Here is a 15,240-nt window from a genome sequence, read left to right as displayed (position 1 = left end):
TCAAATAGTATGGGAAACAGCCTTATTAGAAAAATTAACCAATAAACTGAAAATGACACAGGGACAAATAGAAGAAGACACCTTCACCCCGGTATGACTCCTCTTTATCACATATCACAGCCCAACAAGATGACAAAAATCCACCAACAGCATACAAATCAATATGGCTAACCTGATCCATAGAATCATAGAACTATAGAGTTGGAAGAGACCACAAGGGCCATCCAGTCCAACCCCCCTGCCAAGCAGGAAACACCATCAAAGCATTCCTGACAGATCCAAAGCATTCCTCTCTTTACACAGGAGGTGTCCGCTGCAGCAGGCAAGGGCAGCCCTTCCCTGGGCATGCAGCAGCGAGCCATCTTAGTTGAATTGCCAGGTGGAGAGACTCTTTTCACAGGCATCAGAGGAAAAGCAGGGAAAGAATTCCGGCTGAGGAAAAGCACTGCTGCTCCCTGCAATCCTGTTAGACGAAACACTTCAACTTCCCGTTCCTGGTTCCTAGGGAATGGGGGTGAGCAAGCTGCAGGTTCCTCATCCCTGTTCTAAAAAGCAGGTGTCTTCCCCCCCCCCCAATGATCCTGGGAGATGTAGTTTGTTAGGGGCTCTGGGAATAGTTCCCATTAGCAGAGATCTGCTGAGTCCTAGGAACTCAGCCATGAGGAGGGAGGAGGCAGGAAGGTAGGAGGAGCTCAGATGCCCAGTTCTTGAGTTGGAGAGGGACGCCGCGCTTTGGAAATGGAAAACCGTTGGGTGTTGAGTGTCCCAGGATTGTGCTTGCCTTCAAGGGGGATGCCTAGGAGATGGGGTTTGGTCGGTCCTGCTCAAGCTCTAACAGATGACTGAATGGGTTATATTGGAGGACAGGAAGGGATTCCCCTCAGATCAGATTGGCTCAGGCATATCAGAGAGGAGCTAGCAGATGTAGCGACAGCTAGACTGGAGACTGGAAGCAGCCGCCGGGACCATAGAACACTGGTCTTAAAGGATCTACGGTGGCTCCCAGTATTCAAAGTGTGGGTCCTGTATACCTGAAGAAGGGTTGCCACCTGACTCTTAAAAAACAGAGTTTTAAAATCCCATCCTTGACAGCAAGCTTAAAAGGATAGGAATCAGGCTGCAAAACCTTGTTTTGAGCAAGTCCAGCCATGAAGCTAGTTGCCTCTCTCTCTCTCTCTCTCTCTCTCTCTCTCTCTCTCTCTCTCTCTCTCTCTCTCTCTCTCTCTCTCTCCCCCCCCCCCCCCCGCGCTCATTTAAGAAAGAATCAGGCAACAACCTGGGAACTTTAAAAATAAGCTTTACTTACTTTATAATCAGGCATCGGTTCACAATAGAGGCATTAAAAACTACAGAAAAAATACTGTTGTACATTTGCAGGAGACCCTAAGCCCCAGAAATTCATAAATGGTTGGATTTTGATTTATTGGGATATCAATGAAAGTACAGGCTTGCAGAACTGTACCATAAAAGGAATCCCTGGGCTGACTTTTGCAAACCAGGCTGGGGGGTCCTAGCATAGAGCAAATCTGTTAACACACCTGAGCTTGCTGGGCACACGACACAAGGGGAAGTGGGGATGAGCCCCCAATGTATGGTGGGTACACAACCTAGGGTTTTAAGGTCTCTAGCGGCCTTTAACTCGCACGAGGCAGTAACGTAGTGAGATTAATTTGGTATTATTTGTTTACACCATCACTGTGTGTGACCCTTTACAAAGAGGTTCCTTAGACGCCTTAATCTGACACAAGGAGGCAACAGTGAAAGGTTGAGGGTCCAGGGTGGTCCCTGAGTCCTGCTGAAAGACGTCAGCCAAAATCCGTCAGTTCAGACTTCTGGGTTCCCTGGCATTTCCCATATGTAACCTCTGTGACAACACGGGGCCCTCTGTTTGTATTTTCCTTTCTGGCTCCCAGGTCCTAAGACATGCAGGCAACAGCGGGTGCTGTGGCGCCGTAAAAAAGAGGAACCGGCAGTGGAAGTCGTGGTATGTTAACTCCATGGGAAATCCATACCGCACATGTGTGACCTTTGATAAGAAGGCTCCTGCCCCGAGGGGCTTACAGTCTTTAATATGACAATCTTTAATATCCTGGGAGACATAAGCCGGGGTCTCTGAGTTTAGACTTTGGGATTCCCTGGCATTTCCCATCTGTAACCTCTCCCTCTGTTTGTATTTTCCTTTCTGTCTCCCAGGTCCTAAGAGGCTACTGAGCCGTCGGGCGCAGATGCCAAAAGATTGCCAGCTTGAAGTTGTGGTATGTATATTCCATGGGGAATCCATTCTCCACATGTGTGACCCTTGATAAGAAGGTTCCTGCCCCGAGGGGCTTACAATCTTTAATATGACACAGGGAGGGAACAGATGAAGTTGGGGTCCAGGGTGGATCCCGAGTCCTCCTGGGAGACATAAGCCGGGGTCTCTGAGTTTAGACTCTGGGATTCCTGGACATTTCCCATCTGTAACCTCTTCCTCTGTTTGTATTTTCCTTTCTGTCTCCCAGGTCCTAAGAGGCTGCTGTGCCGTTGGGCACAGGTTTCGAAATGCCAGCTTGAAGTTGTGGTATGTTTCTTCCATGGGGAATTCATTCTCCACATGTGCCGGGAGGTTGTGGGACCAACCTGTGCGAACTGGGGCTGGGGTGGGCTGGGGTGGGAGCAGGCCTGTCTCCCCCCAGCGCCTTGCCCCCCCCTGCTTCCGAGCCAGTTGTGTGCCCAGGCAGGAGCATTGAGAGATGGCAGCCAGTGGAGACGTGGGCATAGGCACCATGGCAGGGGTGCTTGTTCTGTCTCCCTCCTTCCCTGGGTCAGCTGGCCAGGCTCCCTTGCCAGCACTCAAGCTGTCCCTGCTGTAGTTTGGGGGCTGGCCCCCCAGGGGCCCTATGTCCTCACCGCAGGAGGGCCCTGCCTCCGTTGACCCACTTTTCCCTGCTCTGCTTCTGGGTTGCTCTGTGCCACGCAATGCTTCCCCACTGCCCTCTCTCCATAATACGGGCATGGCTCCTTTCCGGCCCTGTCTGGCAAAGAAGCAGCAGCCAAAGTTTCCCCAAATTCAAAGAACATCTCAAGTTATTACAGTGAGGGAAACTTTGGCTGCTGCTTCTGAGCTATGCCAGCTGGGAAGGAGCCAAATTGCTCATACGGAGGGGGCGGCCAGGTTGGGGATACTTATAAGATCAGGTAGGAGGAAATGCTCCCTTCCCAGGTCCCCCACCCTCCTGCCCCAGACTGGGGCTAGCGTGGCTGGGAGCCAGGCGCCTGCTGATGTCTCTGTTTTCTTTGCAACGAGGGAACGACTCACCCTGGGAACCGCCGCATCCTGGGAGGGACTAGAGCCCAGACAAGGGCCTCTCGCCTCAGAGGTACGGGGACAGGGGGGAGGGGGGCCTTAGCGAGCACACCAGAAAGGCATGCAGGATCAGGCCAAGGGCTCACCTGCTCCAGCCTCCTCTTCTCCCAGGGGCCACCCAGATGCCACTGGGAAAGCAGCAAACAGGATCTGAGCCCAAGAAGCAGTGCCCAGTGTCCCGTTCTCCCCTGCTTCAATGATCCCTTCTTTCTTGCAGGATCTCCTGTCGGCACCACTGTGGCTGCTGCCCAAGCTTCCCCCAAAAGAGCAGGTAAGAGGACGGGGAAATTTGCCTGGCGGGGGGGGGGGAGAACACCCTACAAGTTGAGCGTACGTGTTCATGCTCTCAGTGCATTTCTGAGAAAAGGCAGACACTGATAAGGCGGGTTTGGGACCTTGGGGCCTTCCTACAGGGCTTGCTTGACTACAACTCCCATTGTTATTGACCACTGTCCTTCCCCCCTTCTTCTTTTTAAATAAAAAAACAGCTTGAGGAGTCCCCAGTGATGCCAGTTGGCGGAAGGAAGAGGCAAAGATGAATTTCAGAGCCAAAGTCAACATGTTTGGCACAGAAGAAGCCGCCAAAGTTTCCTCCAATTCGAAGAACATCTCGAGTTATTTCAGTGAGGGAGGAAACTTTGGATGCTGCTTCTGATCTAGGCCAGCTGGGATGGAGCCAAGATGCTCGTATGGAGGGGGAGGCCAGGTTGGGGAAACTTATAAGATCAGGTAGGAAGACATGCCCATTCTCAGGTCCCCCACCCTCCTGCCCCAGACTGGGGCTAGCGTGGCTGGAAGCCAGGCACCTGCTGATGTCTCTGTTTCCTTTGCAGCGAGGGAACGACTCAGCCTGGGAGCCGCCGCATCCTGGGAGGGACTGGAGCCCAGACAAGGGCTTCTCGCCTCAGAGGTAATGGGACGGGGGGAGGAGGGGGTCCTTAGGAAACATGCAAGAAGGGCCTGCAGGATCAGGCCATTGGCCCATCTGGTCCAGCCTCCTCTTTACCCAGGGACCTCCCAATTGCCTGTGAGAATGCTGCAAGCAGGATTCGAGCCCAAGAGCCCTCTGCCCACCTGGGACTTCCTGTAATGGCTATTCTGAAGCATTTCCATCAGGACTAGTAGCCTTTGACCAACCCTCTCCTCCATTAAGTCACCTCATTCTCTTTTAAAACCATGCAGTCGGAGATGCTCTTTTGGCCCCTCTCATGGCCTGTGGCAGCCCATTCACATGTCCCTCAAAGCAGCCCTTAGCGCTGAGTTCTCTCCTCCTTCAAAGATATCTTCTTTCTTCCAGGATCTCCTGTTTGCACCGCTGTGGCTGCTGCCTAAGCCTCCCATAAAAAGAACAGGAACGTCTGCCAGGAGGATACCAAGTCCTTCTTCCTCCACAGGGCCACGCTTCAAGAGAATGGTCTCCATCACCAGCACCCAAGCTGATGGACAGAGAGTGAGACTCCATCTTCCGTTGCGTTCCAGTCTGGCCTTTCTGGATTGTAAAGTCCATCCAAGTCGCTGGAGGAATCCATTCTGCTCAGTGCCTTGCATGTCTTCTGGGATGCCACACAAGCTCAATAAAGAAATTGGTTGCTTTCGATATGCCAAAGATTAAATAATATACCGTGATAAAAGATTGTTAAAAATTTCCTTCATTCTCTGCTTTTTCTGGCTGCTTCTGGGAGCTCTGCTTAAGAAGGCTGGTTCTCATCAGCCCTTTCTCCGTGGAGTCCTTGAAGCTGCAGGTGAAGTCACTCCCCCTTCTCCCCCTTCAGGCTGCTGTTCAGCAGGTGAAGCGGATTCCTGCCCCATGACACTATCCCCCTCCCCAAGGTGCACCTCAACCTACCAGGTGGGTGCCGCCTTTTGGGGAGCACGGCGGTGGAAGTGTTGGACCAACTGGACATTGGGGGAGCATGGACATGCAAGGCCTCTTCCCCTGAGGATTTTCCATTAAGTCCATGTCCATTAAAAGGCCGTAAACCACCTCCCCCACTTTCTATCATCCTCTTCCTTGGTGATCACACGTAGCCAAGTAAGATTATCTTTCGTGAACACGATCTGAAGAAGTGTGCATGCACACGAAAGCTCATACCAAAATAAAAACTTAGTTGGTCTTTAAGGTGCTACTGAAGGAATTTTTTTATTTTACTTCGATCCAGACCAACACGGCTACCTACCTGTAACGATCTTAATAGTGAGTCCATAATGGACGGTGGAAGCCAATTCTGGGTCCACACGTCCTTCCACAGTTTCCTGGAGGGAGTCGTTGACGGTGAGGATTTCCCAAACGTGCCTTCCTCTTAGCTCATTTCTCTCTTTCGTCCTAATTTCGACCGTCTTCAAAGTCCATGACACCATCAGTAAAGGCTGTTCTCCAATTGGAGCACTCGAAAGCCAGCTTGTTCCCATTGTTTATACTACATTTCTTTTAGATTTGCATTGAGAGAGTCTTTAAACCTTTTTCCTTGACCATCACCATTACATTATTAAGTTGTTTGGGAAGACGATAATCAGGTATAGCCCAGGTCTGTAAAGCTGTTTTCCAGGTGTTTGGAGAGGGTGATGTGAGGCAACTGGGCCTTAGCAGTAGGAGCCAAGCCTTAGCTCCGTGGCCCTCCTAAACCGAGGGAATTCTGTTCCTGGGCAGCTGGCAGAGCCCCTCTTCTCTTGTCATGGAACGGCCACATGCCCCGGGCGATGGCGACTGGACTATTGATCCTAAGCTGAATAGCAGACCTGCCCAGCTTCAGGTGCCCCCTTCTAGAACCCACCGCTCTCAACCGACTCTCAACTGCCTCTCCCACCAACATTCAAACTCCCCTTCCAAGCCCCCGTCAATCTTCTGTCTCCACCAGAATTCCACTCTCTCTCTTTCCCCCTCCCTCCCTGCCTGACATTCCATTGGGAATTCTAACATCATCACTTCAATTACCCAATTACACATTTTTTTAAAAAATATAGATTTAGGGGGGGAATACCCACTAAACCCTGAAAATTGATAAATGGTAGGATTTGGGGTTTTGGGGGGTTTTGAAAGGAGAAATACAAGTTGCAAGGGCAGTTAAGAAAGAATTCAAGGGCCCGGAGAGACTAACTGGAAATGCAAGAGAAGTCCTTCCCCTGCAGTGTGAACAGAGATGGGGGGATCTGGAAGGGGGCTGGGATAAGTGGGTGCTTAGGTGGCAGGAAAAGAGAGGCTTTGAGCAGGGGTGCCGAGAAGGAGGAGGAAAGTCTGGAATCCACCTTATTATTATTATTATTATTATTATTATTATTATTATTATTATTATTATTATTATTACCACCGCTCGGCAGAGAGAGGGGAGGCACCCAACCTTTGGAGCAATATTTATGCATCCTGCTCTGTCAAATCATCCTATTAGAAGCACAGAAGCTTCCCGTTCCTGCTTCCTAGGAAATTGGGGGAAGTGAGCTGCAGGTCCTTCTCCATGTTCTAAAAAGCAGGTGTCTTTCCCCAAAGAATTCTGGGAGTTGTAGTTTGTCAGGGCTTCTGGGAATTGTATGTCTTTGAGAGGGAAGCTACAAGGCCCAGGATCATTTGTGGGACGTCATGTGCTTTAAATGCTTATTGGATGCACTTTAAATTATAGGATCATAGAATTGTAGAGTTGGGAGGGTTCCCGAGGCTCATCTAGTCCAACCCCCTGCAATGCAGGAATCACAGATAAAGCATTCATGGCAGGTGGCTTAAAAAACCTCCAAGTGTTGGAATTTCCTTTCTTGTAACTTAAATCCATGGCTTCAGGCCCTGCGGGCCTTTGGAGCAGAAGAAAGCAATCTTCCTCCCTCCTCTTGAGATATTGGCCGGCCTGCATGGCGTGGCTCTCATATCCATGTCCTGAGAGACAGAGAGCAAAACCTTTCTCTCTCCCCTTTCTCCACCCCATGCAGAATTGCAAGGGGTCAGTGCATCTGGCTGGTAAGAAGATGGTCAGAGTTTGGAGCCCAGCTAGGGCTGGCAGTGGGCAGGATCCTGGCATTGCGTGGGATGGACTAGATGACCCTTGGTATCCCTTCCAACTCTACCATGCTATGATTCTATCAGGCAGCTAAAGGAATGTGCAGGGGAGCAATATGCAGAACCAGGGGAGGAATAACCACACATGCCAACAGCACCCTCTTGCCTGACCCATGGTGGCCTCATCCCAGCACATTTTGAACCCCTGATTTTATTTTTCTTAATTCATCTGCCTGACAACCCAGCAGCCTGGCCCCTGTTTGCCAGCTGATGTCACAAAGTGCCACTTTGCAAGCAAGCCTTATATTGCCCTGCAAGAGGGATGCCTGTCAGATGACGGTGAGAGACTCATCATGGATAGTGTCTGCAAAGGTAAGAGGAGCTCCGAGGCCCAGAGGAGATGAGCGGCATATACATAAAGGAATAATAATAATAATAATAATAATAATAATAATAATAATAATAATAATTCATAGGAACAGTAGCTGTAAAATCTATGTAGGCAAAAATTATTATGCACCCTAGAGATTAATGAATGGTAGATTTGGAGTATTGAAGGGCAGATTGGAAGTCAGGGGGAAAGTGCAGGCTCAGATTTCTTTCCAAGCCAGGGCCTCACCTGGGAGAGAGAGAGAAACATGCCCAAAGGGGTGGTGGCCCATCAGAGAGCCTGGTAGAGACTTAAGCCAGGGTCTCTGAGTTTAGACTTTGGGATTCCCTGGCATTTCCCATCTGTAACCTCTTCCTCTGTTTGCATTTTCCTTTCTGTCTCCCAGCTCCTGAAAGGCTGTTGTGCCGTCGGGCGCAGATGTCCAAAGATCTTGAAGTTGTGGTATGTTTCTTCCATGGGGAATTCATTCTCCACATGTGCCGGGAGGTCGTGGGAGCAACCTGTGTGAACCGGGGCTGGGCTGGGCTGGGAGCAGGCATGTCTCCCCCCAGCCCCTCACCCCCCTGCTTCCATGCCAGTTGTGTGCCCCGGCAGGAGCATTGAGAGATGGCAGCCAGGGGTGGCGTGGGCTTGGGCACCATGGCAGGGGTGCTTGATCTGCCTCCCTCCTTCCCTGGATCAGCTGGCCAGACACCCTTGCTAGGGCTCAGGCTGTCCCCACAGAAGTTTGGGGCTTCCCCCGGGGGGCCCTATGTGTCCACCGCAGGAGCGCACTGGTTGCAGCCGGGCTGCTCTGTGCCACGCAGGAGAAGTGGGGCTGGGGGGAGGCTGCAGAGTGAGGAAGGGAGGGAGCTGGGAAGGAAGACAGGTGGGTGGGGGGAGAAATATTGAGGCTGATGTTCTCCAGAAGAGAATTATTAGGGGCAGCCCACAGGACCCCTGTCCCCTAGAGAGTAGAATGTCCTTCTTCCTTCGCAGGGCCGTGGTTTGGGAGGCTCTGCTCCGGCGGCCGAGCAGCAGCCCAGCGGTGCCAGGGGGAACCTCACAGTGCGCAGGTATGCTGGGACCTTGTGTGGCAGGGGAAGTTTTCCCAATCATCCTGCCTGCATACTGGGTACCACATGGCAGAGGGGGCCCAAGCATTGCAGACAAACAAGGGGGAGGGGTGCCAAATTGTAGGGTCGTAAGGCAGCGCTGTAGTTAGGGGGTGGTGAGGTGGGCTCCCGCCAGGGGCGCAGGTGAGGGGCACGCACACAAAATCGGCTAAAATCATGTCCATAAAAATGTCTATGAATAAAAATATCAATTATTGCCTCATAACAAAGAGTTTAAAATGGAGGGTGAACTGAATGGGTGGAGGGTTGGAGGAGAGGCAGCAAGAAGAGCAAATTTGTCAGTGGCTAGGGGGTGCAATCTGGACAGTTCTGCCAGGGGCGCAAGATCACCCAGCTATGGTTCTGCGTACAGGGCACCGTTGACATTTGAGAGCCCAAAGTTGGCCCTTGGTTGGGCACAGATCCAGATTAAAACCTGTGGAGGCCCCTAGACAGTCCAAATATCACTGGGCTCCTCACAAACAATCTGATATATTTTTTATTTTAGCAACCGGCAATATCCAATTTTAATACGCAAAACGAACAGTATTGATTCTGATCCGTTGTTTCCTGGCCCATAGGCCGGTGCCTGCTCTGTCTGTTGGGTAATCTGGATCTGGTTGGGAATACTTCTGTGGAGATGAATCCTATGATTCTCCATCCACCCCCCAGGGTCCTTCCTTTCTTCAGACTAAGGCAGACATTGTGTTTGGAACTGGATCTGGGGGAGAAGTGGCCCTCCTTGCCTTCTTAGCCCATCTTTCCCCCTAATTTCTCAGTTACCATAATGGTCCTTAGAAGAAAAGAGATAGATGTTCTTATCTATATATTTATCTGGAATTCCTCCAACCTATCAGACTAACTGAGCTTCTTTCTTCCTTAGGCGAGAGGCCGGCCAGAACAAGGGGGGAAAGGCTCCCACTTCAGGTAAGTGGAAATGCCAATTGAGTGCCCCATATTATAGGAATGCATCCTTCCCGTGTCCCCCCCACCCCACCCTTATGTGCCATGTTTCTGTTTTATTTGCAGTGAGGGAGCCTTTCCCCATAGTATACTTCGTTCTGGCGGAATCCCTGGAGAGACGTGGCGAACATCAGGTACTAGGGCAGAGGGAACGAAGGGTCCTTGTGAAACATGTTTCGGGATACCTAGGAACACTCTCCCCACCTGAGGCTTCCAGGAAGTGCTTTTCAGAAGCATTCCTCCCTCCAACTGGGTTATCTTGCATAACCCTCTGCACCATGCAATTTTCTTACCCTCATTGAAAGCCCCCTCATCCAAGATGCTCTTGTGGGGCATCTGGTTGTCCTTGGCTTCCACTACAGGATTGCCAGGAGAGAGAAGCCTTTCAATCTTTGGTGTGGCTAAGATAGCTGAATGTGCCCCCATTCCTCATATGATGTCCTTCTTCCTCCACAGGGCCACGCCTCCAGGGATGAGGCTCCAGATCTTGCTCCCGGGATGAAGAAGCAGAAAACATCCCGGCGGCTCCCGGCTGCGATCCCTCGCAGTGCTGCCCCACTGCCCATTCTCCGTACGGGCATGGCTCCTTCCCGGCCCGGCTTGGCGCAGAAGCAGCAGCCAAAGTTTCCTCCCATTAAAACATCATCTGAAGTTATTTCAGAGAGGGAGGAAACTTTGACTGCTACTTCTGTGCTAGGCCGGCTGGAAGATGCCCGTACGGAGGCCAAGTTGGGGGCATTAATAAGATCAGGTAGGAGGACATGCCCTTCCCTTGTCCCCCACCCTCCTGCCCCAGACTGGGACTAGCGTGGCCGGGAGCCAGGCGCCGGCTGATGTCTCCGTTTCCTTTGCAGCGAGGGGAAAATTCAGCCGGGGAGCCGCCGCATTCCGGGAGGGACTGGAGCCCAGACAACGGCCTCTCGCCTGTGAGGTACGGGGACAGGGGGGAGGAGGGGGGGGCTTAGGGAACACACCAGAAGGGCATGCAGGATCAGGCCAAGGGCTCACCTGGTCCAGCCTCCTCTTCTCCCAGGGGCCACCTAGATGCCACTGGGAAAGCAGAAAACAGGATCTGAGCCCAAGAAGCAGTACCTAGCGCCCCGTTCTCCCCTGCTTCAATGATCCCTTCTTTCTTGCAGGATTTCCCGTCGGCACCGCTGTGGATGCTGCCCAAGCCTCCCCCAAGGAGAGCTGGTAAGAGGAAGGGGAATTTTGCCTGGGGAGGGGAGAACACCCTACGAGTTGAGCGTACGTGTTCATGCTCTCAGTGAATTTCTGAGAAAGGCGGGTTTGGGACCTTTGGGGCCTTCCTACAGGGCTTGCATGACTACAACTCCCATTGTCCTTGACCACTCTCCTTCCCCCCTTCTTCTTTTTAAATAAAAAAACAGACTGAGGAGGAAGAGGAAGAGGCCTTTGGATCTCAGCTGAAGATTCCAGATTCTGATGTTTCAGCTGCTGAAGCATTTGAAAGCTGAGATGTTATAAATAGAAGAGCAAACATTTCCCTGTTCATCCTTTGGACATATCGGTTAATATTGTTGTTGTTAAGTCAAGATAAGATGAATTTTCTGCCTCAGAGAAATATTCCGGTTTTGAGGATATTCTGAACGACCCGGCACAGAGTGAAGTAATGGGAAATCCTCATCGTTTGGTTGAACACAAACTTGGTGTATGATGTGCACATACTCCTTCCTTCTCATGAAAATGTTTCTTACCTGTGTCCCTGTGGCTTCAAGTAAACCATATTAAACAGTAGTTGTACACACAATCTCTCACCTACCTTGATGAAAAAAGGTACATTAAATGCTTAAATATCTTCCCTTTGTTCTGTGTTTACTGTCAGTAAAAATGTCTTGTAATTGGGTATTTTCTTAAAAAGTGGGGAAACATCTCTATTCAGGGCAATTTCTGTCTCATGTCTGCCACTGTAGAACTGTAGACATTAAAAAGTCTATAGAAAAGGGACATTTTAGATGGAACGTTCTTGTTCTTTGCCATATATAACCCAGGTACTTGCTGTTTAATCTTTCTTTCCTTCTTCTTGATGACTTGACAAACCAAACCAAAGCAAAACCCGAGCTCCCCACTGGGGCAACACAAGCTCTGAAGGGTTCAGGCTGTCGCAATTTGGGAAATGATCGTGTGGCATTATAGAGGGAGAGACCAGCTCATCAGCACACAGCCTCTAAGACTGTCCCCGGAGTGAGAAAACCTCCCAAATTAAATCCAAATAAGGAGAGAGATTTCAGAGAAACATTGGAACAACTTTTGAAAGGAGTCTGGGAATGAAATAAGGGAGTCCCCTCTAGACCTGGTCAGAACCACGTGGGGAAAATTGGACTGGAAATAACCGGGTACAACAAAACCTTTAGTCTCAGAGGATATGGGCATAGAAGGGATCAAAGAATAGTAGAGCTGGAAGGGACCACAAGGATCATCTAGTCCAACCCTCTGCAAGGCACGAGCCCCACGTTGGGCAAAAGATTCCTGCAGTGCAGGGGGTTGGACTAGATGACCCCCAGTGTCCCTTCGAACTCTACAATTCTTCGATTCTAATACAAATGGTGTGAACGGCATACATCTGAGGGGCTGTGATGACCCACTAAGTTGCATCCTGCAGGGATAGAGGCCCCACCCTGAAGAGAGACTGCTTCCCATCACTCATTTAGAACTTGAAAGTTTTGACAACCAGGAGCAGGAAGAAAGTAAGGAAAAATCTGTTCCAGGATCTGTTGACTTATTGCTGCTCTGCATGGGCACCAGGGCACACTAGCCATCAGCAACGGTTGGGCATCTTCTTCACCTATATTTTCCAAATACATTCTAGGTGGCTAGTTCTGCCCCACTGAAGCCAGCTTGCACTTTTTCCTATTATTGTGACTCACAATTGCTACCTTCACATACTAAAAACATTTCTATGACCAAAGGAGCAATCCTATAGCCAGCGTGGTGTAGTGGTTAAGAGAGGGGGACTCGGAATCTGGAGAACTGGGTTCGCTTCCCCTCTCCTTCACATGCAGCTGCTGGGTGACCTTGGGCCAGTCACACTTCTCTGAAGCCTCTCGGCCTCACTCACCTCACAGAGTGTTTGTTGTGGGAGAGGGAGGGAAAGGAGATTGTGAGCTGCTTTGAGACTCTTTAAAGGAGTTTCTTCTGCTCCTTCTATAGCAAGATCCACTGCAATGAGCACTGGACCCACTGTATCTCTAGCTTGAGCTAGGAGGTTCTTGGAGCAGCCGGACTACACAGGCTTAACTCCCTTATCCTCAGCTCAGCAGGAGAGAATCTGGAGTATCTCCCTCAGCCTGACTTAGCCAGAACCTAGACAGCTGAGCTGAGTTTGGCTGGTCTTAAACTGGCATAAGCCCTTAAACAGGGTGGGATTGAGGCAGGATCCTAGGCCTATTCACATGACCCAGCAACTCAGTGACACTCAAGCACGATAACTCAAGCAGTGTAACTCAAGCAATGGGGGTGATAGATGTGATCCTCTCCCCCCTTTATTTGTTTGTTTTTTAGCACAAGAAATTATACCTCTATGCTGGTTTTCATTTGCATGAATCACATACTGTCTTACATACAATAAATAACAATGACGTAATAGAACATCACAAAAGCATCATCAAGCAGACAACATAAATCTTGTGGACAGGATTAGTCTCCATGTGGATGAGCCTCAATGCTGGGAGAACGGCGGAGTTTTGTTTCACTTTCAGAACATCTCTGCTTATCACTATATTCCAAGCAGAGTTCTTTGTTTAAAAACAAACTCTTAGTCGGTTTTTCCAATAAATCGGCCCCTCGCGGGAACAACATAATCTGGCTGTTAAGAAGATGCTTGGGGCTTGGAGCCCAGCCAGGGGGGGTTGTGGGCAGGAGCCTGGCATTGCCGGGGTTGGATGAGATGACCCATGACATCCCTTCCAATTGTACCATCAAGCAGCCAAAGGAACGGGCGGAGGAAGCAAAATGCAGAACCAGGGGAGGCACAACCACACACCCCAACAGCCCCCTCTGGCCCGACTCACAGGGGCCTCGTCCCAGCACACTTTGACCTCCTGATTATATTTTTCTTAATTCAGCTGCCTGACAACCCAGCAGCCTGGCCCCTGTTTGCCAACTGATGTCACAAAGTGCTGCTTTGCAAGCAAACTAGCAATAAGTGTTCCGTTCTAGTAGCGTAGGATTAAGCACACTTAGATGGAATTAAGCCCTATAGAAATAAATAGGACTCCTTTTCTAAGTAACTATATTATATAGACAGCTTGGAACTATAGCTGACCACAGGAAGAGCTCAGTATCAGTAAAGATAATCAATTTGCCCCAACATTTTCTACCAGATTATTGCATAAGTATGAAGATAAACCCTCAGCCTGTAAATGATATGAAACCAATCTGTGTTCCAAAGTTCTCATGAGAACAGATTTGATCACGGCAACATGATGTACAGACAGTTACATCTTGGTTCTGGTCTGTCACAGAGTCAACCTGTATGTTCCGAGGCAGAACCCCTCCAGTTTCTAGAATACTACTAATATTGTAAAGGAGAAAAAGGGAAGGTGGATTATTAAATTATTAGGTAAAGGTAAAGGGACCCCTGACCATTAGGTCCAGTCGTGACCGACTCTGGGGTTGCGCGCTCATCTCGCATTATTGGCCGAGGGAGCCGGCGTATAGCTTCCAGGTCATGTGGCCAGCATGACAAAGCCGCTTCTGGCAAACCAGAGCAGCACACGGAAACGCCGTTTAACTTCCCGCTGTAGCGGTTCCTATTTATCTACTTGCACTTTGACGTGCTTTCGAACTGCTAGGTTGGCAGGAGCTGGGACCAAGCAACGGGAGCTCACCCCGTCACAGGGATTCGAACCGCCGACCTTCTGACCAGCAAGCCCTAGGCTCAGTGGTTTAACCACAGCGCCACCTGGGTCCCATATTAAATTCTTAGAGGGTAGTTATTATATATACACAAGCTATTACTTCCAATATCTTAGGGTTAAAATCTTTTCCTATGGCACTAAGCCCCAAGACCTTCTTCTGCATATATTGTGTTTAAAATTGGGAAGCTTGGATTTAAAAGATAACATGCAGCCTTCAATATGTAATATGGGAGACTATACAGTGGTGACCTCTGGCTTCTTCCCAAAACATGCCTAAATGTGCCAAAGGGGTGCTATGTTCCTCACTGCCAGAGGGGCCGAGAATAAATGCTGACCACCAATCCTGGCTCAGTCTGTAGAGCCTGACTCTTAATCTCAGGGCCGTGGGTTCGAGCCCCACTTTGGTTGAAAGATTCCTGCATTGCAGGGGGTGGATTATCCTTGTGGTCCCTCTGAGCTCTACAATCCTATGGTGCTAAAGGAAGAGTTAAGAGGCTTAGCCCTACCACGAACTCCATAGCGGCAGCAGCACCCCTTCTGCTATGCTTTCGTTGGGACTCCTACGCGGTGGACATACTATCAAAGGC

General features: G+C 50.1%; 1 protein-coding gene and 2 long non-coding RNA genes across 4 annotated transcripts in view; all 3 read left to right on the top strand.

Moving 5' to 3' along the window:
- Positions 1 to 15,240, top strand: part of LOC148683763 (uncharacterized) — a 154,753-nt gene continuing 139,513 nt past the window's right edge. Inside the window, exons 1-2 of one of the 2 annotated variants that reach the window (XR_015946522.1) lie at positions 524 to 1,984; positions 8,102 to 8,145. Coding sequence is in view for 1 of the 2 variants with exons in the window: in XM_088654963.1 (XP_088511089.1) it covers positions 346 to 514 (169 nt within the window). In the remaining variant the exon portion in view is untranslated. The other variant, XM_088654963.1, reaches the window with a different exon arrangement.
- On the top strand, positions 2,995 to 4,977 carry LOC148683768 (uncharacterized). The gene is made up of 3 exons (XR_015946525.1): positions 2,995 to 4,075; positions 4,180 to 4,256; positions 4,644 to 4,977. It is a non-coding gene; the product is annotated as an uncharacterized LOC148683768 (long non-coding RNA).
- LOC148683767 (uncharacterized) lies at positions 10,625 to 11,591 on the top strand. Its single transcript, XR_015946524.1, has 3 exons — positions 10,625 to 10,704; positions 10,913 to 10,967; positions 11,165 to 11,591. It is a non-coding gene; the product is annotated as an uncharacterized LOC148683767 (long non-coding RNA).

This window comes from Zootoca vivipara, chromosome 12 (genome assembly GCF_965207765.1).
Source record: "Zootoca vivipara chromosome 12, rZooViv2.hap1.1, whole genome shotgun sequence".
NCBI lineage: Eukaryota > Metazoa > Chordata > Lepidosauria > Squamata > Lacertidae > Zootoca > Zootoca vivipara.
The sequence above is the reverse complement of the archived record's forward strand: the minus strand, read 5'-3'. Positions and strand labels throughout refer to the sequence as shown.